The 23,319-nt window shown below is 47.8% G+C and overlaps 1 protein-coding gene across 1 annotated transcript in view; it reads right to left on the bottom strand.

Moving 5' to 3' along the window:
• Positions 1–20,163: 20,163 nt before the first annotated feature.
• Positions 20,164–23,319, bottom strand: part of CLN5 (CLN5 lysosomal BMP synthase) — a 33,802-nt gene continuing 30,646 nt past the window's right edge. The window contains exons 3-4 of the mRNA XM_085852563.1: positions 21,461–21,671; positions 20,164–21,076 (exon numbers count right to left, since the gene is read on the bottom strand). Coding sequence (XP_085708689.1) covers positions 20,577–21,076; positions 21,461–21,671 — 711 coding nt within the window. The 3' untranslated portion in view covers positions 20,164–20,576. The remainder of the gene's footprint in view (positions 21,077–21,460; positions 21,672–23,319) is intronic.

Below are 23,319 nucleotides of genomic sequence, written 5' to 3'. Positions count from 1 at the left end.
CATGGAAATGCGAAAGGGAACCTTGAGTATTCATCAACAACAGTGAATATGTATCTGTTGTCTGTCTCGGTCGGCAGGGGCCCTTTGAAGTCGATATTTAGTCTCTCGAAGGGAGAAGTGGCCTTGATCATCCTGCCAGATGCCGCGCCATAGAATCTGGGTTTTAGTTCAGCACAAACAGGGCATGAAGCATTCATTTGTTTAATATCTTCGATAGAATAGGGAAGGTTTTGTCTGCGCACGAAATGTGCCATTCTGGTTACCCCCGGGTGGCACAGAGACACATGGAGGTCTTGCAAAGCCCGACTGATTGTCGCCGAACAGTAGACCCGAGAGAAGGTGTCTGCAGCAGGGTTTTCCCTCCCGGGCCAGTAAACAATGTCGTAACTATAACAAGATAGATCTATCCGCCATCTCATTATTTTTTCATTCTTAATTTTCCCGTTATTTTTTCCCATCAAACATGAATGCAACGGATCGCTGGTCCATGACGAGCGTGAAGTGGTTTCCCAGTAAATAGTGTCTCCATTTACGTAGGGCTTCGACAATAGCGTACGCTTCCTTCTCTATTGCCGAGTGTCTCTGCTCGCTTCCAGAGAGAGTTCTCGAGAAGAACGTGACGGGTCGCCCAGACTGATTAAGCGTAGCAGCTATCGCGTGATCAGAAGCATCCGTTTCCACCACGAAGGGCACCGAGCTATCGATCGATAATACCACGGAATTAGTGATATCATCTTTGAGGCTGTGGAAAGCTTTTACAACAGCGGCATCTGGTGGGAAGTTTTTGCAATGCACTAGGGGATGTATTTTCTCGGAGTATTGAGAAATCCATCTCGCGTAGTAAGCGAACATGCCGATCACCCGGCGCATTGTCTGCAGGTCCTGAGGTGGGGGTAGCTCACGGAGCGAGCGCAATCATTCAGAATCGGGCTTAATCGTGCCGTCGGCTATCGTGTAGCCGAGAAGGTCAATTGACCTTGCCGAGAATACGCATTTCTCGTAGTTGAGGGTCAGATTATATTTTCTAGCAATGCTCAAGAATCTGTCCAGATTTATATCATGTTCCCCCCGATCCTTACCGCACACCGTGACATTGTCCACGTAAACAAAAGTGTCTTTGAGGTTTTCATCTGAGATGATGTTGTCGATAACTTGTTGGAAGCAAGCTACTCCATTCGTGACACCGAATGGAATCCTCCTGAATTGGTAGAGGCGTCTACCTGCCTGGAACGCGGTGTAAGGTTTGTCTTCCTCTCGGATGGGAATTTGATGATAGGCGCTTCGCAAATCGATGGTGCTGAATATTTTATAATTGGCCACGCGTTCGACCATCTCGTCTATGCGCGGCAAAGGGTAGGCGTCGAGTTGGGTGAAGCGATTGACCGTTTGAGAGTAATCGACAACCATTCGTTTCTTATGATTCTGATTGGCGGTGACCAACACCTGTGCGCGCCATGGCGAATCGCTCGGTTCTATAATTCCTTCTTCCAGTAATCGCTTGGTCTCTGAAGTGATGAAGTTCATATCAGCAGTGGTATATCGCCGTGACTTGATCGCTATCGGTTTACAGACCGGCGACAAGTTAGCAAACAGCTGGGGGGATGTTACCTCTGCGGTGGTCAGAGCATTTAGAATTAGACAAGGTTTGCTTCCTCCAAAGGGTATTTCGACGCTCGTGTGCTGCTTGAGGACATTATGACCCAGAATTATGTCTGCGCATAAATCACGAAGCACCAGTACCCTTACATCCCGATGCGTGTACCCTTTTACGTCCAATTCAACATTGCAGTACCCTCGTACGCGGGACTGTAGTGATGTGGCGGCCATGCATACCGTATTGTCTGTCGGGTGGATCTTCCATTTCCTGCCCTTCACTAGCGAGCTGTTGACGAAACTCTCAGAGCTACCGGTATCAATCAGAGCTTCAGCCATCTGCCCGTTAATTCGTACGTTGATGATAACCTTGGATAGATTCCCCGGTGAGGCTGCAGTTAGTTTCTTTTGTGAGTAGAGAGCCGCAGAAGTGGGTTTATTTCTCCTTAGAGTAGATTTACATACCCTGGCATAATGCCCTTTCTTGTCACAATTCATGCATGTGGCATCTCTGGCGGGGCATTTGTTGCGGTGGTGTCTTTTGTACCCACAAAAGAAGCATTTACTAACCGAAGTAGTTGCTGAGGAGTTTGACGAGGTCTGGGTATCCGATTCCTCGGGTTTTCCTCCATCCTCTGTCTCAGGGGTGCCCTGTGGGGTTCCTTGAGTTTCCACCGCAGCGGCGTTCATGAGCAGCATCGGTGTCCCATATGACTCAGATTGCTGCTGAGCCGTATCCATCGCTCGAGCCTGGTCGACTACCTTTTCAAGAGTGGGTTGTGCTTTCTCCAGTAAGCGTTGCCGTATGTGGGATGACCTGAGCCCTTGGATGAACGCCTCTCTGGTCGCTTCATCTCGGTGTTCCTCGGCGGTTACGGCCCGGAAACTACAGTCTTTTCCCAACTGTCTCAGAGCTTGCAGGAACTGATCGATTGTCTCCCCGGCTGCTTGCCTGCGTGTGTTGAGAAGATGTCGTATGTACACCTCGTTCTTGCGCTTCACGTAGAGCGCCTGCAGCACGTCGTTCGCTGCATCGTAGGTGTCACACTCCGAGAAGAGCCTGTATACGCTGGGCGAGACATGATTCACAAGGGCGGCCAATTTGTCGGCTCCCTCTTCGATGATGGTCAGATAGTGCGAGAAGGAACGGAACCAATGCGACCATTTCATTTCCGAGTCAGTCGCGTTTGGGTCTGCGTCGAACCTCTCCAGTTTGTAGATCTTGTCCATCGTTGGTTGAGAGAGCCGAGAAAACCAAATGGAATAAATTGAAATGAAAACGAGAGAAGAACCTTCAGAGTGTAGGCTTTATTCCATTTGATTGAAGCCGCTTCTACGGGCACACCAGGGAATACAGGCGCAGCAAGGGGTACATAAGCAGTAAGGTATACACGCGCAACTAATCACCGCAAAATAAATCAGTATAAGCCCGGAGTCCGATATACTCTCAATTCTCACCATTCAACGAGCACCAAGTGAACCGCCGCCGTAAATGACAATGCCCCTGGGACAATCACCCCGTCCGTGCGGAGACTTGGCTTTATCTATCCCGTGCACGAGCCGTGCAACATGTGATCACACGTCACGACCTTCAATTCACCACAATGTTGACGATGTTTTCGAAGAACGTGACGTCATAGCATCTTCGGAAACTTCCGGACTGTTTTTCGATCACTGACAAAAGTTTTGACTTAAAAGTTAATTTCAGCATATTCTGAGTTTCAAATGTAAGAAAATAAATACCCGACGTTTATTAATGTGCCTACAACCTTCGAATCACGCGAAGTCATCAGCGACCCAAAACCTGCTCTTTAACGTTTCCCTTTCAACGAACGAACAGGATAAACCGGCTGAACGAGTGGACACGCCCCCTCCCAATGACGTAGGGCCAAACTCGTTAACAAGTGGACACGCCCCCTCCCAATGACGTACGGGACAACCTCGTTCAACAAGTGGACACGCCCCCTCCCAATGACGTACGGGACAAACTCGTTCAACAAGTGGACACGCCCCCTCCCAATGACGTAGGGCCAAACTCGTTAACAAGTGGACACGCCCCCTCCCAATGACGTACGGGACAAACTCGTTCAACAAGTGGACACGCCCCCTCCCAATGACGTACGGGACAAACTCGTTCAACAAGTGGACACGCCCCCTCCCAATGACGTACGGGACAAACTCGTTCAACAAGTGGACCCGCCCCCTCCCAATGACGTACGGGACAAACTCGTTCAACAAGTGGACACGCCCCCTCCCAATGACGTACGGGACAAACTCGTTCAACAAGTGGACACGCCCCCTCCCAATGACTTACGGGCCAAACTCGTTCAACAAGTGGACACGCCCCCTCCCAATGACTTGCGGGACAAACTCGTTCAACAAGTGGACACGCCCCCTCCCAATGACTTACGGGACAAACTCGTTCAACAAGTGGACACGCCCCCTCCCAATGACTTACGGGCCAAACTCGTTCAACAAGTGGACACGCCCCCTCCCAATGACGTACGGGACAAACTCGTTCAACAAGTGGACACGCCCCCTCCCAATGACTTACGGGACAAACTCGTTCAACAAGTGGACACGCCCCCTCCCAATGACGTAGGGCCAAACTCGTTCAACAAGTGGACACGCCCCCTCCCAATGACTTACGGGACAAACTCGTTCAACAAGTGGACACGCCCCCTCCCAATGACTTACGGGACAAACTCGTTCAACAAGTGGACACGCCCCCTACCAATGACGTGAAAGATAAATTAACGAAGTGGACACGCCCCCTCCCAATGAGACAATGGACAGTGTTAGTGAGGGGTTCATTTCCGCCTCAAAAGTTAAGAGACGTAAATCCCTTGAACCACGTGTGTCACCTTCTGGTAAAAGACGAATCAGTGAAAATGTAATTCCTGGAATTCCATGTCATAACAGATTTTCCTTTCTGGAAGAAGAAAGTAATCCAGAAACGTCCGCTTGTTCAAACATTATCAATAAAACAATCGTATCGAACTTGCCAATCGAAATCAGTGTTTCCAACCCCACAGAGAGCGTCCGCTCGCACAAGGACCTTCCTAAAGTAGACGAGGAAAATAAGGACACTGAGGAAACAATGGAGGATAGTCTACATCCTCCGATGGAGAGGGACACTCACGACCCGAGCACCGTGGCCATGTCACGGACAAGCTTGGAGTCCCCTCTCTTACACTCCGAAGATTCCCCAGACGTAACTCTGATACATAAGGGGCCGAAGAAGTTTGTTTCATTGAAACCGAACAATCATGTGATGCTCACAATGAAACTGAAACACCAATCGATTCCCCATGTGAGGAATCTGATGGTGAAGGTCAAGATGAGTCCTCTCAGATTCTAAAGGCTGAAAGCAGACCTTCGGATGACGAGCTTCGGGACTTCTTGAGGAATTCTTATCGTAAGAGAAATATTGAACTGAAAGATCATTTCCCTGATCTTCCGGTGTTAATTACAAAATTGAAAGAAATTGTGCGTAACCTTGTCACCCCAAACTTCACTGAGGTTCAGAAACACAGGTTAAAAAAATGATCCAGAAAGCTCGACAGGAGCTTCTAAAGTGAGGTCCTTATGGTGTGTTTCTCTTATTTATTTATTTTTCTTCTTTCCCCTTCTAAGCACATGAATGTCAATTTCGGAAGTCTAAACATTAATGGTGGTTCTAGTTTAGAACGCAAAGTTCAGGTAAAACACCTGACTCAGCATTTGCACCTGGACGTCTTGTTATTGCAAGGAACCCATGGAGATCTGACTGCCCAAGCCCAATGGAGAAGGCTCATGAAGGGTCAGTGGTTCTTCAGTGATATAAATTCCTTCACTGCCGGGATTGCTTTCTTTGTCTCTCCTTCATTTACACTCTCGCAAGTTCATTTCAATGAAATAATTCCTGGACGTCTGTCTTGTCTTCAGTTCATTGCCAATAATCAAATCTTTATTTTTGTGAACATTTATGCCCCCAATGAGAACGCTGAAAAGTATAACTTCTTCCTTAAACTAAAGGCCTTTCGAAGCACAATTGACTTGAACTGTTGTTTCATACTGAGTGGTGACTTCAACTGTACCCTTGACCCTGCTTGAGACAGAAACAGTGTGGAGCCACATCCAAAATCTGCCAAAACTTTGGAAAAAATTATAAAAACTGTGGGACTCATGGATGTTTGGCGGATCCAACACCCCAGACAACGTCAGTTCACCTGGTTAAGATGTGTGTCCCAGAGACACACTCCAGCTCGGTTAGACAGAATTCATATCAATGCTGCAATGCTTGATAAGATATTAAAATCTGATATCGTGCCTTCTCGTTTCTCTGATCATCTGGTAACAACATTCTCCTTTAAGCTTGCTCTGCAACAACTTGGCAGTCCGTATTGGAAGTTTAATGTCATGTTACTTGAGAATGTTACTTTTTGTGAAGCCTTTAGGATGTTTTGGAATAGCCTCATCGAACGAAAGAGTAGTTTAAGTAGCCCAAGATTATGGTGGGACTACGCAAAGGCACAGATTGCCGTCTTTTGCCAACAGTTTAATCACTTCTCATCTTTTAGTGCAAAAAAGGAAAGGATTGTACTCGAAAAAGAAATACTGAAATTACAATCTGATGTTGCAAACAACCCCAGTGCAACAAATAACCATTTGCTACTGGAAAAAAAGGCCCTTTTAAATGATCTTGTTGACTATCAAGTGAAAGGTGCAATGATCCAATTAGGATGGATCAGATTTATAATTTGGACTCGCCAACAAAATTTTTCTTTCATTTTGATAAAAAAAGACCACCCATCAAAAAGGCAAATTGAAACCCTAAAGCTCTCAACTGGGGACATTGTGACATTACAAGATAGCATAAAGAGGGAGATCTATAACTTCTTCTCAAACGTGTTTATGGCAAACGATGTTGACAATGATGCAATGCAATACTTCACGTCTGATCTACCCACGTTAAGTGCTACTCAAAGGGACCAGCTTGATTCCTTGCCTTCCTTGGAAGAACTTACACTCTCACTGGCTTCTCTGCCGACTGGAAAATCTCCTGGACGAGATGGCCTCCCAGTCGAGTTTTACAAATCCTTTTGGTCCTTCTTAGGTCCAGAGCTTTTGGAGGTTTTTACTAGTTCTTTACAATGTGGGGAATTGCCATTGAGCTGTCGCAGAGCAGTGATTACCTTATTACCGAAAAAAAGGGGACCCTCAGCTCGTTGGCAAGTGGCGCCCAATCTCTCTTTTAACTTCTGACTATAAAATATTTTACAAAAGTCTAGCTCGACGCATCTCCCCCCTTCTAGAATCTTTGATTCAAAGTGATCAGTCCTACTGTATCCCTAACAGACAGATACATGATAACATATTCCTAATAAGAGATCTTTGGGATGTGTGTAAAGCGAAAAATGATGATCTTGGTTTGATTGTGCTCGACCCAGAGAAAGCTTTTGGCCGTGTTAGTCATGCAGATCTTTTCAAGGTTCTCGAGTGTTTTGGACTTGGTCCCAGGTTTACCTCCCTTATAAAACTCTTATCATGGCATTTCCTCAGTACTCAGAGTTAACTCTGAATTGACTTCACTTGTAAAGGTTGGAAGAGGTATCCATCAAGGATGTCCTTTGTCTGGCATTTTGTACTCTCTTACTATTGAGCCTCTCCTAATCAAAGTGTGCAGCTTCTTAACTGGTTACACAAAGCTGCAAGTAAAACCTGTGAAAGTTTCTGCCTATGCTGATGATATTTGTGCCATTGTACGCACAAGCAAGGAGATCAAGAAACTGGTGGACTGCTTGAACTATTATGGTTTAGCTTCTTCAGCTGCAATAAACTGGAACAAGTGCCAGGCACTGTGGATCGGCCCATGCCAGCTGCCCATGCCTGTTCTTCTGGAACGCCTCACCTGGTCGAACAACGGAATGAAGTACCTTGGCGTTTTCATCGGTGATGCAGCAACACAAGCAAAGAATTGGGAGGGTCTCGCTGAAGCCCTCGGACAAAAGCTGCTGAAATGGAAAGGCTTACTGACTTTGCTCTCTTATCGAGGCCGAGTCTTGGTCATCAACAACTTAGCAGCATCTCTATTGTGGCACAGGATCAAAGCCGTACCACCTCCTGAACTTTTTTTGCTGAACATACAGAAAACCTTAACCAATTTTTTTCTGGAGTGGAAAACACTGGCTTCGTCCACAGATCCTGAATCTTCCATTGGAGGAAGGTGGACAAGGTCTTGTGGACATTGTGTGCAGGGCAATGGCCTTCGGCGTCACCTCAATATGGCAGCTTCTCTGTGGTCCGTCGGACTTAGTCTGGAGGTCCGCCGCCATTCTCATCCTTCGTCAAGCTGGTATGCTTGACTTTTCATCAGGATTATTTTTTATGAATATGAAATGTATTGATTTGTCCTTGCTTCCACCTTTTTATAATAACATTTTCAATGCTTGGCGTGTTTTTATAGTCGACCGTGATTATCTTTCCTACACCAAAGATGTTTTTGAACGAACCTCTGTTTTACAATTCTCTTTTTAAAAGAATAAGAACGGAGCGTTCTTTTATCGATCATTTTATTCAGAACGATGTCCATTGCGTTTCTGATGTAATTATTGACAACACGAGATGGTTGAGTGCTGGAGCACTAGCAACCAAGGTTGGCATACGGTCCTACTGCCAAGTATCTTTTTTATTATGTGAAGTACTTCAGGTGTACGAGAGAGTTAAGGTACACTGGGAGAGATCTCCTCGCACTGGCGATGGCTCAACTGTTCACGAATCAAATCCTCTCTTCCCAAATCTCGAACTCACTCCCACTGTCATGATTTCCGGTTCAATTGTAAAATATCTCCCAAAAATACATTTTGGAATCACACCACAAGTAGGTCTGAGGAAACGTCACATTTACCAGGCCTGTGTGAAAGCAACTCGACCTTCTTTGGGAACTTGACAATCAAGGAAGTGGCATAACTACTTACCTCCAGAATACCCCTTCCAACTGAACTGGAAAGCCTTTCACCATGTTCTTATTCCAAAGAAAACTGCTGACCTGTCTTGGAGGCTGGCACATTGGGTATTACCGACCAATAAACTCCTGCATATGTTTTCTCCTGAAATACCTGACCAATGTCCCTTCTGTGGAACTCTCGAGACCTTGTCACATGCTTATGTTGAATTTGTTTGGTTTGCTTTGTGAATTGTGCTCCAAGCTTTCTTTGAAGTTCACTTTAAAAGTTTTTATTTTTGGCTTTGAATCCAAAACACATCCAGTGGAAGTTATTTTGGCCAATTTTCTCATTGCCACAACAAAGAAGTCAATTTATCGCACAAGGAAAGCGAAAATTGAAAATATTTCAGGGTGTGCTGATAACCTTCTGGCTTTGTTTGAAGGAATCGTTTTTGCCTGTATTAAAATGGAATTTTCTTTTTACACTTTCATAAACAAAATGTGCATTTTTAAAAGTGTGTGGGCTCTAAATGATGCACTTTGTACTGTTCAAAATGGTCTCTTAATCACAGACTGATCACTTTTGCTATCATGATGTAACCTTGTATTCTTGAATATGTACTTTTTTGTGTCCTTACGAAAAATGTTTCTCCTTTCTAAATTGTTTTTTTTTGTAATAATAGGACATATAAGTCAAGTGTCTCTGTCTCTCTGTCTGTCTCTCTCTCTCTGTCTGTCTCTCACTCTCTCTCAGGACCTTCACCACAGCCTCCTGCTGGGATTGCACAACAACCCATCATGCAGACTCTGCCAGACCTGCCAGGTCTCAAAGTGTGTGTGTGTGTGTGTGTGTGTGTGTGTGTGTGTGTGTGTGTGTGTGTGTGTGTGTGTGTGTGTGTGTGTGTGTGTGTGTACCTGCAAGTTGTTGTTGCCTGCTATCTCCACATGTGGGTGGGTTTCAGGAGGTGAAACAGAGACCTACCAGGTCTCAAAGTGTGTGTATGTGTCGTTCATTGGTATCGACATATGTGGGTTTCAGAATATGGAATGAAGTCATCCCAGGGTGGGGTCAAAGTATCCACCTTCATTTCGGTAAGGGGTCACGATTCACGGACCAATCTGTGAAGTTTTCTGTTTTCAAAGTTTTGTGCCGAGGGCTCTCTTCAGGATAGTCACTAAGCCCCAAACATCTTCCAACTGTAGTTCGTTTGTCGTGATATTCCCAGGGATGTTTTTTTAATATCTCTGTGAGGTTCTTTATCATCACTGGTACAACTTTGGCATTCTTCAGCTTCCAGGATATTTTCACTTCATGCTTGAGGTCTTGGTATTTGGTCATTTTCTTGATTTCTGCATCGTTAGTCCAAAATCACTGTTATTAACACCTCAACTAGCAATGCCTTGTTCTCCATTTTTTGCACCGAAGTATGATATCCAGTCGCAATGCTTTGTTTTCAATGTTCACGCTCGATGGGATTATAAGGTTGTACGTGAGCGGTACTTCCATGTTTTCAGTGATTGCATTTGGTTCGTTTTCCCACAAATTTTCTGGAACTGGAATATCAAAGTTTGTGCAGATGTACCAGTGGATTACTCTACAGTGTTTGTAATGAGTTTGTCAAACACTGTTGTGTCGTTATATGTAGAGCTGTTCTGACACGTTTTTTTGTTTTGTGTTCGGTCATTAAGCATCACATATCATTCTCTTTGCTAACCCCACCTCCACCCTTCAACTGTCTTTTTTTTTCTTCCTCTCCCCCACTCTTTTCTCTCACTCTGTCCCCTCCTCACTTCCCCCTCCACATAAAATGTAGCAATCTCCTCCCACACCTCTGTCGCTTGCTGTGTGTGTGTGTGTGTGTGTGTGTGTGTGTGTGTGTGTGTGTGTGTGTGTGTGTGTGTGTCCCTCTTTCTCTCTCTCTCTCTCTCACACCCCTTCCTCCTGCAGTGAATAGCAACGTTTGGTGAGGTGTCGCTCTCTCCACCTCCCCCCTAACTCCCATTTCTTCATGCTTTCTGCCTCCCCTTCCCCCTCTCACCCTACACCTGCCTTCTCTCTCTCCCTCCCTCTTTCTCCCCCCCCCCACTTTATTGACCCGTCGGCGAAGCGATGGGTTGTATTTGCTCATGTGTGTATATATATATATATATATATATATATATATATATATATATATATATATATATATATATATATATATATATATATATATATATATATATATATATATATATATATATATTGTTGCGAATTCGCGCCCGGAATCCCATACCGGCATGTAAATCCTTCTACGAAGGCCTTTGCCATGACCCCTGCTTCCTGGATGGGGAGGGCAAAGGCCTCCAGCCATTTGGTGAAATAGTCCATAATTACGAGGATGTACTTATTACCCTGGCGAGTGGGGGGCAGTGGTCCCAAAATGTCCATGGCCACTCACTCAAGGGAGGCCCCAACCTGATGTAGTTGGAGTGGGGCCCTCATCCTCTGTGGCGGTCCCTTTTTTGCAGTACAGGCGTCGCATGCTCGACACCAGTTCTGTACATCGCGCCCCATGTTAATCCAATAGAACCGCCGGTGGACCTGAGATTTTGTTTTGGTCCTGCCCAAATAGCCGCCGGCGCGGGTACCGTGCACCTGTTTCAAAATTTGGGTCTTAAACCCATCAGGGACTATCACCAGCCAAGAAGTTTGTTCTGAAGGAATCTCCACCCACTTGCGATATATGATGTTGTCCCTCATTTCTCAGGTCCTCCACTGAGCCCAGTATGCTTTAGTTCGCGTTCCGAATGGGGCGATCTCCTCCCCACTGGGCCTCCAGTTTTCCTGGACCCATTTGTACACTGGCCCTATCACGGGGTCTTCCCGCTGCGCCATGCTCCATGCCAATCCACCAAATTCCTCTCCTGCAGTTAGTGGCAAAGTTGGGCCTACCACCCGGGCCGCACGGACTGGGAGTTTCGGGGAAGTGTCTGCCAATTGGTCCCTCTCCTCATGTCTCGTGCAATATCTGCAGTTTTCTCCCAGACAGGGGCGTCGAGAGAGCGCATCGGCATTCCCATGAGCCTTACTGGCTCTATGGACCACACTGAAATCGTACTGCTGCAACTTTTCTAACCACCTTGCAATCTGGCCTTCCGGTTCCTTGAACCGTAAGAGCCATTACAAGGAGGAATGGTCAGTTCAAACCAAAAATTTCCTCCCGTACAAGTACGGGTGGAAATGGCTCACCGCAGACAGCATAGCCAATAGCTCCTTGCGAGTAACGCAATAATTTCGTTCGGGCCTACTCATGGCCCGACTGTAATACGCGATCACTCTTTCCACGCCCCCCTGTGTCTGAGACAAGACTGCTCCCAATCCTTCCTGGCTTGCATCCGTGTCCAGAGTATACATCCCGTCATCGGTGGGTACGCTAAAACGGGTGTGGATGTCAAACACCCCTTTAATTTGAGGAAGGCCTCCTGGCATTCCCCTGTCAAATTAAATCTCAACCCCTTCTCCGTCAACCGGTGAAGGGGCCTGGCTATCTCCGCAAAGTTTGCCACGAAGCGCCAGCAGGAAGAGCAAAGTCCCAAAAAGCCCCGTACCTGTTTGACAGTTGTAGGCACGGGCCACTCCTCTACAGCTGTAATATTTCCAGGGTCGGTCTTCACCCCCTCGCGGCCTATCACGTGTCCGAGATAGGCCACCTCTGTCGCGAACAAAGTGCATTTCTCCGGGCTCAATTTTAGCCCTGCCTGCCTGAGGCGCCCAAACACCTGGTCCAAATTGGCTATCTCCTGGGTGAATGTTTTAGCGTGTACCAGGACGTCATCCAGATACACCAGGCATGATTGCCACGACATGCTGCCTAGTACACGCTCCATCAGTCTCTCAAAGGTGGCGGGGGCGTTACACAAACCGAACGGCATCACAGTGAACTGATACAGTCCCTTCCCTGTGGAAAATGCCGTTTTCTCCTTCCCAGTCTTATCCATCTCCACCTGCCAATACCCACTCTTGAGGTCCAAGGTTGAGAACCATTTGGAGCCTAAAACGGCGTCAAGGGTATCGTCAATTCTAGGCAGGGGATAGGAGTCTTTGAGTGTCACGTTGTTCAGTTGGCGATAGTCCACGCAGAAACGCGTGGTCCCATCCTTCTTTTTAACCAGCACAACCGGTGACATCCAAGGACTTCCCGAGGGCTCAATGACACCTGCATTGAGCATCTTTTCAACCTGTTCATCAGCCTCCTCTCTTTTGGTCCATGGGAGCCTTCGAGCAGGCTGACGGACAGGCCGGGCCCCATCGGTGTGGATCTGATGTTGCACCAGGCCCGTACGTCCAATATCCTCGGGTGACAAGGAGAAGATCCCCATGTGTCGGTAAACCAGTTTGTATAAGGCCCCCCGCTGGGCATCCTCCAAATCTACACCACTCCGATTTACCATCTCGCAAATGGGACCGGGCCAATTCCTAGTCAAGTCTGGAGACTCCCTCTGGGGCCGGTCCGGCTCGACGTTATCGTCCCTCAGCTCTGCGACCTCTTTTACTGGGGTGCAATCTGCCACCTTCGTGCCCCTCCTGATAGTGCGTGGTTCCGTGCTTACATTTATCACCCGAACGGGCACTATTGGCCCGTTGGTACATACCAGAGTGTGGGCCACGACTAAACCCGGGGTTGATGGCCCTGCCAGTAGTTCCGCCAGGCCGCAGCAGCCCTGCCACGTTGGGTGTGCTCGCCACCGGGTCGGGACCACCGCCTCGGCACCCGGGGGAATGACCACGGAGTCAGGAGCTTCCAGCTCCACCCTCTCATCCGTGCTCACTCCCCCTAACGGCAACTCCTCACCACCCAACTGCATGACCCCCGGCCCAAGTCGATCTTACAACCACCGGCCGTTAGCACATCCAACCCTATTAGACATGGGTCGCACACCTTCGCCACCCAAACCTCTATCCTTGTTTTCACGGTGCCCAATTTAAATGACACGAAACCACGCCCTATGATGGGGGCCGTTGCCCCGGTAGCTAGCTGCAAACTATGGTTTTGCAGACGGTGGATCTCATCCCAACCGTCTACACTCGAATCGAGGACCACAGGGCTGATGATCGTGGGGCTTGCTCCTGTGTCCACAACGGCGTCTACCCCTACGCCAGCAACTTTGCACCGAATTGTTAAGCTACCATTGCGAATTTGGCCACAATTGATGACCTGTCGCAGTTCTGAGGACTCTTCTCCGTCCGAGTCTGCTGAACACGGCCCTACATGTTCGGCACTTCTTAGTTTCCCAGGGACTGGTGGGTGATGGTTGGGCCTGGGTATCCCTACTGGCCCGAGGCGGAGTTGGTGGTCTGGGGGGCCGTGGCTCTTCCCTTCGCGGGGGCCTTTCCCTGCGCGGCGCGTTGCACTCCCGTTGCAGGTGGTCCCTTGTGCCACAATTATAACACCTCCTCTGGTAAGGCGTTTGCCTCCGGTACGCCGAATTATACCCCCTCCGCTCCAAATTGGGGTACCCCCTGATGGCGCATCCCCCACCCTTCCTGGGCCCGACCGCCTCTCCCCAGGTCTCCCGAATCGGCGGTCGAACATGTCCTGCACCATAAGCATTTCCTGCTCGGGGTTCTCATCCTGGAGAAAGGATTCTAAATTATTACACATATACATTTCTACCCCCGGCACCCGCTCACCTTGAGACTCCATCTTATTTCTCGTAAGAGATTAATTTTGATCGCTCGTAATTTGGAGGGAATCAGGGGTCGCTCCTCTCACCCCTGAACCGATCCCCGTGAATTTAGTTTGGAGACGGGAGAGTTTGTTTCCCGCTTGCTGACACCAGTGTTGCGAATTCGCGCCCGCCACGTGCGATCAGCCGCTCGACTCGAATGGCGGCCGCCTCGCCCACCGGAACGGACAATTCAGTCATGACCCTCTCTGAACAACGCCGGGAGCTCGTCACGGGTGGGGGTTTAACCTCACCACAATCGTGCCAATTGCCCACCCGTGCAGGATAGGGTTGCTCGCAAAATTCGGTCTACCTAAGTACCTGCGTGAATGGTCGACCGGGCGATCGTACCACGCCACAGGCCGACTCCGGACATGAACCGCTTAAGCGGTCCGTTCCGTGCTACAGTGATAACCGAGCCGTGTTATCGTCGGCCTTGACGGTTCCGATTAATTACCGGGATGTTGCACCCACTACGAACCCCTTACGTGAAGCAGGATGGAGAGTCAAACAAAGGAAAGGACGCAGCGAAACGGGCACAGTTCAACAAGCAAGCATTTTATTCCGCGGCACACGGAAAGCACATATATGCAGCCATACAGAATCGAAATGCACATAAAGCAAATGAAATACAACCGACTAACGTGTACACATGGCAACACTTATACAATTCTACTTCACAGACGGCGCCGACACACATTTACACAAAAGCAAAAGAAAGAAGCCACCCTCACAGACAAGGAGGCAGACAGGCCCGTAGGCCAATTGTTGCGCGGGGCCTGGAGGAGAGGCCAGGTTCGCGAGACCGGGGAGGTCTTACCCGCGTCCTCGTGACGCGTTGGCGGGCAAGCCGCAAAGTGTCCGTGCCGCTGTGCCCCGACTCCGGGCCCCTGGCGTGCTTGTTGGCACAACGTTTGGGGTGGGGGAGGAACGGGGCCCCCTTTTGCACTATCTCAGCGCGGGGGGGGGAGGGGAAATTGTTGATGCCCTGGGGGAGGGGAGTGGCTGGCTGGCCTGGGTCCCGCAACGAGACGAGCGATCCCCCACACCGCAACCTCGTCGCCGACCGCCGTCCTACTTTCCTCCGACCCGAGCTCCCTATCCTGCAGCTCCACCACGCGCACTCGACTCGACTCGACTCCACCAACGCAACGCTCCTTGTCTCCCAAAAGCAACTCCTCGACCTGGTAATTCTCGCGCCTTTATAGCCGGCAGGAAAAGCCGATATGCAAATATGCGGATCAAAACGCGATTGGAGGCAGGGCCACGCCACCCTCTGTTCAGCCATTGGTCGGGCAAAAAGGGGCGTGAACCTCCCTGGATCCGCATATTTGCATAAATGGACTTCACCTATGCGCGCTTGGAGGCGGGGCCAAGCCGCCTCGCGTTCACCCATTGGACAGAGGAGAAGTGGGCGTGAAGCGTTTCTGATCCGAATTTTCCCCTCGGAAAGGCCGCCATTCGTGCTCGCGGCTTGGTGCGTTCGGCACCAATCGCCGAACGGGCCCGAGACAGCCCGACGTTCAGTGTTCACAGGTGGTGCGGGAATGGCCGTAGAAGCGATGATGTGGGATGAAGTTGTGAAGGTAAAGGCGAAGGTGGTGGTGTGGCGTTGTTGTTGTGTGGTTGGCGCTGTGGTGGGGATGGCGTGGTTGTTGAGATGCTGTTTGTTTGAAATAAAAGATAGAGAAAGAAAAACGACTAACTCAAAGCGTCGCAGCCCGGATGGATCACATAAATTCCCTCTATACAATGGGTTTGGGATAACTACACATGTACCTATGGAGATATCTCACCTGAGGGCCCTTTATGGTGTAATGCGAATTTCCACAGCCGTAACAATATATATATATATATATATATATATATATATATATATATATATATATATATATATATATATATATATATATATATATATATATTGTGACGTCCACGGGACTTGACCAGTCCCGCCAACGTAGAATGAGCCGAAACGATGGAGGCGGTTTATTTATTTATAACCCAAAGATGGCGGTTCTAATCGCTCTACCGCAAACGGGACGAGGAAGGTGGCACGAGTCGCTTTTCACTGAGTTGATAACGTTTATTTCTCTAACCAGAAATAACAAGACTCGGCAAGAAGAGGGATCCGGGGCGATTCGACGGGATGGTGGTGTGGGTTCCGGCGTGGGGAAAACACAAACAATTCCAATGGATATACCAATCTCAAACCCTCTAAGGCGCCAGGTACACACACACACACACACACACACACACACACACACACACACACACACACACACACACACACACACACACACACACACACACACACACACACACACACACACACAACGTAGCTGGTCCTGGTGGTCAGGCTGGCCCGTGGTGTAAACGCAACAGTCCCTGGATTGGCGTCGGACGAGCTGGCGTTGCGCTCGTCAGGGGCAGGAGACACCGTGGTGCTGTCGACCTCCTTGTGTTGGCGCAAGTCCGCTCACAGCTGCCAGGGAGCCAGTTCTGGCGCCAAGTTGCGAGCAGGAGAGGGAGGCAGGTCCGCCCGCCGTTCGACCCCGTACTCCAAGCCAGCAGAACCCCAGAGCCAACCGAGCTGAGGCACGAGGCACAGCGAGGCCACGAGACACGATGAAACCAGGCTCGAATCAGCGCAACAACACAGCACGCTCCCAGCACACCAATCTCCACCAAAACGGTTTTTCTGTCCAGATCTTCTAACTCTTCGCCTTTTCCCCGAACAGAGCCTTTTTATCCTCGACACTTCTAATCGAGCCGTTTATTGGCCCTCCGCCGTCGCCTTCCGCCAATCGTGATCACGGGGCGGAGCCATCCGCAGCACTGTCCTGTGATGTCACGGCAAGCCTCCAAGGAATACTAAAAGGGGTTTACGCAGACACACTTACCCTATCCCGTATCCCTATCTAATTACGTGACAATTATCATTTCCCCCTTGAAGAAATGGACATTTACTAGACAACTTATCACCACTGAATTGCTACTTATTACATCGAGATCCTGGTAAACTCGAACAGCATGGCATACCTAATTAAACATCCTAATTACCCTTTGAATGCATACCCCCCCCCTCATACGTAACAATATTGTTAGGTTATGCATACAACAGATAGGTGTCCCGAGACAGTTATGCCATTAATATATGTGTAGATAGACCCCTTCCTTTTGTTTTGTGAGAAAACAAAGGAGTGCGTTGCGATTGTCTAATTCTAATAGTTTGGTTTATTAAATCATTTTCCTCTCCATTCAATTCGCACTTTTTCTTTTCTTTTCTTTCCTGGGATAAATCAGTCACGGGCGCTTTCGCAGTCAGGTGGGCAAAACTGCTGCACCGCCATAAAAGATCCGCTGTATCCGGAGTCTCGTTTTCCAGGCGATCCCGAAACCCGACATGTGCGGCGAGTCACGTACGTGGGCGCGGTGCACCAACGTCTACCTGAAACCCAGCCCAAGCTGGTGGAACACATGAGGGGTCGCAGCCAGTCGGAAAGCCCGACACAGGCGATGACGTTGGATTCGGCATGGCCCCTCCCCCGAGCTCTATAAAAGATGGGGAAGCTACTCCGTCTAGAAGTGAGTGTGTTCGGTGTGGGTGTTTTCACGTGGAGTGTTCCTACTTCTCGACTCTGCCGACATCTCGCCTTGACGGCCCGCCTCCTGTTCCTTGTCTCCGCCCACACGACGTCGACCTCGCTTCCTGCTTCTCGACTCCACCTGCCTGGTCCCGCCTACTGCTCCACCCTTGCCCTCTGGACTCCGCCCTTCTCCACTCAAGCTCCTCCTTCAGAACACGATCTCCACACGTGTGGCTGTGGCCAGAACAACGCAACTACTGTCGGGTGCTGCAACACCGAGCATCCCTCCCCCGAAACGCCCAGGTACCGAAAGCTATAACCTCAACACCCCTTCCTCCCTGGCTGCAAAAGTTCCTTTTCATTGGGGTTTCTCTTTCTGTGTGTGTGTGTGTCTGGGTGTGCTGGCACCTGTCTGTTAAGTAAGCCTGTAGATTGTAGAAGATCCTTATTATTGTTACTGTTAATAATTTCATGTCAAGTCTCCACTGTGTCTGCTTAATAAGTTGCTTGTATTATTGCCACACCCCACACCTCTCTCCTCTGTCCCTGCGTTGCATACCCAATAAATCTTTGTCGTACCACATACTTTTCCTCGCTTGCTTGTTAATAAGTAATTGTCATTAGGAATGTTCCCAGCTCACCTTTGTCTTTTCTCTCATTGGTCCAGCATGGTTCGAATCTAAATTTAGCCGGGTCTTTATTCCCAATGATCCGTTCCTTCTAGCCGGTACATCCTTAGCATTGTCGCTCGGTTGCAACCGATCCGGAGAAGTGATCCGGTTCGAACAAGGCATACCGAGAGCGTGGTTCCCCGGTAATTAAACTACGTGCTTAATTAGGTAACCCGATTCCATAGACGGGAGGGCCCTAGGTCACGCAGTTCAGTTATTGGCATCCACGGTCGGTTAAGCAACCCGCCGCGTCACGTAATTATCCATGAGCGACGGCCTACAATTCCGGGGAGTCTGGTGGGAATAGACATAGTGGTATTTTCACCCGACCCTGCTGGCCTGCAACAATATGTATGTATGTATGTATGTATATATGTATATATATATATATATATATATATATATATATATATATATATATATATATATATATATATATATATATATATATATATATATATATATATATATATATATATACATACACCTATATGGGCTGGAGGGATGCACACTAGCTTCTAAGCTGTCCAGCCTGGGTTTGAAGGCAGGGCAAGACATAAATGTGTGTGCCGTCCCTTAGATGGACATTAAGCCAGGTTGATGGACATTGAAGGTCCGTCCCATGGTGTCCTTCCTGAAGAGGGAGGGAGCTTTTGCCGGCACCATAGTCAAATTCCAAATTACTTTCCTAACCGACAGAGGGCATTACATCATCGGCATAGCTATTCAAAATTTAGCAAAGACAATGATAAAAAATTTTCAGAGATCAGTCAAATCATTACCTTCGCATTCTGCGAAAGGTTATGTTTTGGTTGGCGTGTATTTATTTATTTATTTATTTATTTATTTATTTGTAATCTTGTGATTCGTATTACTCAAAAAGTATTAAACCGAATTGCATGAAATTTGGTGGGATGATTGGTTATTAGCCAGGAAGCATTCGATTAGATTTTGGGATCGTTCGGGTCAAAGGTCAAGGTCAAGGTCACAAAAAGGTCAAAATCGTCTTTTTACGATAACACGGTCAATTTTTATTCAATTTGCATGCAACTAACGCCAAAATGTTCAGAATTCAACGCCTCATCTTGTGATATGCAATATGACACAATGACGCCCATACTCTTGTTACCGGTTAGGGGTCAAAGTTCAGGGGGTCACGACCTTGATAAATATGCGGTTTTTGTAATAACGCGGTCAATTCTTGTCCGCTTTACAAGAACCCAGCACCAAAATGTTCAGAATTTAATGCCCAATCTTGTGACACAATGACGTCATAACACATGTTACCGGTTGGGGTAAAATGTCAGGGGGGGGGGTCACGCCCTTGAAAAATATGCGGTTTTCGGCATAACTCAGTTCGATAATTCTTATTCGATTTGCATGAAACCAGCATCAAACGAGATTACCTTCTCTTGTTGAAACGTTGTATTTACCGAGCTTGCGAGTGAAGACTCGCCAAAACGACGTGAGTTGATTGTTGTTTAGTCCGTAGCCCCCGAAAGTCGGGGGGGGGGTCATGACATTATAGATATGTGGTTTGTGTCATAAGACCATTCATATGAAACCAGTTCCCCACACTCATACCAAGAACAAAAAAAGTAGTGGCGGCGAAGGTATGCGCTCAATGAGTGCCCGTTCTCGTTGAAAATGTATTTCTTCATAAAGCAAATTATCGTTGTGTCTTCGTGCGAGTCATGATTTATTTAGACCATCCAGCGATAATGGAGCAAAGCAAACAGCAAAGTGTTGATGAATTTGACAGGAGGAATTAGTGACAAAACCATTACGGTGTGATAATGTTGTATGCACTGGGGTCCCAAAACCACATTGGATCACATCCACCTATCCAGACGGGGCAAGCATAGCATTTGATTTACTGTCGAGCATACCTCCTCAGCCGTGGTACAATATGAGACCTTGTGAAGTAAACCAGACTATTTGTCGTCAAGTGCAAAATTGAATTGCATGCACCAAATTAATCTTAAATGGTGGTCCTGAAATTTAGTTCCTTCTTTATCAAAAGTTATAACATGTGGTTCAGTTACTTCGCAGGGCCTCATATTTGCATGGGTGAGGAAGCAACCCAGCTTACTTGGTTTGGTTGGAAAGTGAAAGAGAATCAGTGATTAATCCAACAAAAGGGGGCTCTAGTGGTAGAAGCCAGTAACTTCCTTCATGATAGAAGTATAAACGACGTGTAAGCAGCAGGTCTCCAAGGACATCTAGTGAGCTCAGGAGCATTTGCCACGCCGATTGGTTTGGTTGGAAGTTGCGGTAAAATCTGCGGATTTTCTCGGCAAGGGCAGGTTGGCCCTTCGGTCCAAATATTTTACTTGCTTTTCCCAAGAAACGTGGCTTCTCACTGAAAATTGCAGCCCGTGTGACCCTGAGTTTTTCACCGGCATCAAAGAAGGCGCCAAGGCGAGCCATCTGCTGACAAGCACGCTGCACAAAGTTGGCACTATCGTTTATGGGGAACCAAGTTGACGCATTGAGAACAGGCCGCCTCCGCACAGTCAAAGTGCCAAAGTCTACATTGGAGTTGTTCACCGTTTGAGTCCACTGCATTAGTTGTTTGAAGGCAGAACCTAAAGGCAAAGAGAAGTTGAATGAGATGGGTATGAAGACATTGACAAACTAAATATTGTGCTGGAGTATGAATTGCAACAGGAGCTAAAAGACAACCAAGTGCCCTCTGTGGTAGTTTCAGGACACAGACAAACTTGCGTGTGTGCTCGTTGGCCACCAGTGAGTAACTGCACAGACAACGAGGTTGATAATAATTAATGAGCAATGTTGAGTATGAGCAATGAAATGGTGCACACACAGAGGGGAGGAGTGAAGATGTGGGAGTGGAAATGGGAGATTGTTGGGGCAAGGAAAGGTGTGCGAGGATGGGGAGGAGGAGGAGGAGGAGGAGGAGGGTTGTTCACGCTGTCCCATTACACCCACCATTCATCTCAATGACCCACCAGTGATCTGTGTGATACGAGATTTCCGCCAGCCACCTGCAGTCTGAGAGACACACACAGCCCCCTGATTGCACCAGAGTGGGGCACTGTTCTTCTTCTTCGGTACACGAGGCACAATGCTGTTCCACAAACCAAATTGAGGATACCAAGCGAGGGTGTAGCTCCGATTTGTCAACGTGCTAGTGAAACCCAGGGTTGGACGCATGACAAGCTGAAGAGAAAGGAGAAAGTTAATTCAAGAAAGAGAAAGTTTTTCTCATTATCTAGAAGTAATGGATACATGGTCTAGTACTTTCGGGTAAAGGACTTCATTAATCTTTCAACTCAAGCTTATGACACCTCATTACTTCATAATGGTAGCTTTTAATATGATTCAAATAGACTTCACCCCCACCCCCAACCCACAGATTGCAACACATCATCTAATAAAACATACTCTTTCTCCACCACCCTATCTTCAATAAAAGTCTAATAACTGTTTTCTTTCTACCCTCACATGTTATGCAAACACTTTTTGTCCCCCACCCTCCGACAAAGTGAAGACTGGGATATTAAAATGAGCTCCGTCCGACCGACCGATCGTCTGTCCATGTACTTTTGTGTTCACGATATTTCAAAAACTGTTGAACATTTAACTATCTATTCCTCATGACATCATCTTGATCTGATCAGATCACGGCTGTGATTGGCTGAATTATGTTGCCATGGCAACCATCGAGGTAACTTGGCTTGTGCACGCAATATTTCAGAAACTGTTTAAGATTTCGCTTTCATATTACACAGATCTTCTGTTCCTCATACCACCCAAAAGATGTGGGACCGAGAGTATCAGCTCGTTATTTAAATTACAACATCAGTCTGTTCATGAGAGTAATTAGCCTGGTGTTGGCTTCACAGTGAACGTGGCTGGCTTAAGATCTTAGGGTCTTGAGTTTGAGTCCCTGTTTTCCAGTAAATTAACACCAGGTGGGGTTGTCTCAGCCTGTCGTCCTTCCGAGGTTGGCAAAATGAGTACCAGTGTACTCCTAATAGAGGGCATTGCATCAACGGCACAGCCACGCCCCCAGAAAATGATGCAACCAGCAGCCACAGCCTGCACACGATAGCTACGGGGTAATTATCCGATGTTGGTTGTTTGTTGCTGTGTAGTGCTACACGTCTCCTTCTTCTTCTTCTTCTTTATGCAGCACATGCCTGCAGGGAGCATCATTTGCTGGAGGTGCAGCTGTGCCACCGATGCAGTGCACCTTGTAAGTCAGAGCAGGAATTTGGAATTTGGACAAGGTGCCTGCGATATCTCACCTAATCTTCACGAAGGGCACCATGGGATCCTTAACATCCACCAACTGTTGTTGGTGGATGGAACACCCAGTTCAACATCCAACCAAGGGACGGCGCACACGTTGATGGCTTGCCTTGTGTGTGACACCAGTATGACAGTTTATAGTTGGGCAGAGATGTGAATCCAGGCTAGGCAGCTCAGAGGCAAGTGTGCATACTTGTAGACTGTCCTGCTAATCCCGCTTATCCTTTAAACCTGTCCACAATTGCCCTGAAAAATTCTTGCCATAAGTTTGTGGCTCCAATAATCGGCCAAATGTGTGTGAATAAGTCTCCTGCTTGGCATGGAGGATTAATTAACTGACAAACATGTTTAGTATCCACTCTATTTTGTATAAATGAGCACATCAAACGCCGAGAGATCCGAGTGGATCTCTCATCCCTGAACCGATTCCCGTAAATTTAGCTTGGAGGCGGGGTGGATTCGAATCCCACTCCCAGACACCAGTGTTGCGAATTCGCGCCTGCCGGCGTGCGATTGGCCACGTAACTCGAATCGCGGCACGTCGCCCACCGGA

The sequence above is a fragment of the Eptatretus burgeri genome, chromosome 13 (assembly GCF_056783735.1).
Source record: "Eptatretus burgeri isolate ZD-2024b chromosome 13, Ebu_testis_v1, whole genome shotgun sequence".
Taxonomy (NCBI): domain Eukaryota; kingdom Metazoa; phylum Chordata; class Myxini; order Myxiniformes; family Myxinidae; genus Eptatretus; species Eptatretus burgeri.
The sequence above is the reverse complement of the archived record's forward strand: the minus strand, read 5'-3'. Positions and strand labels throughout refer to the sequence as shown.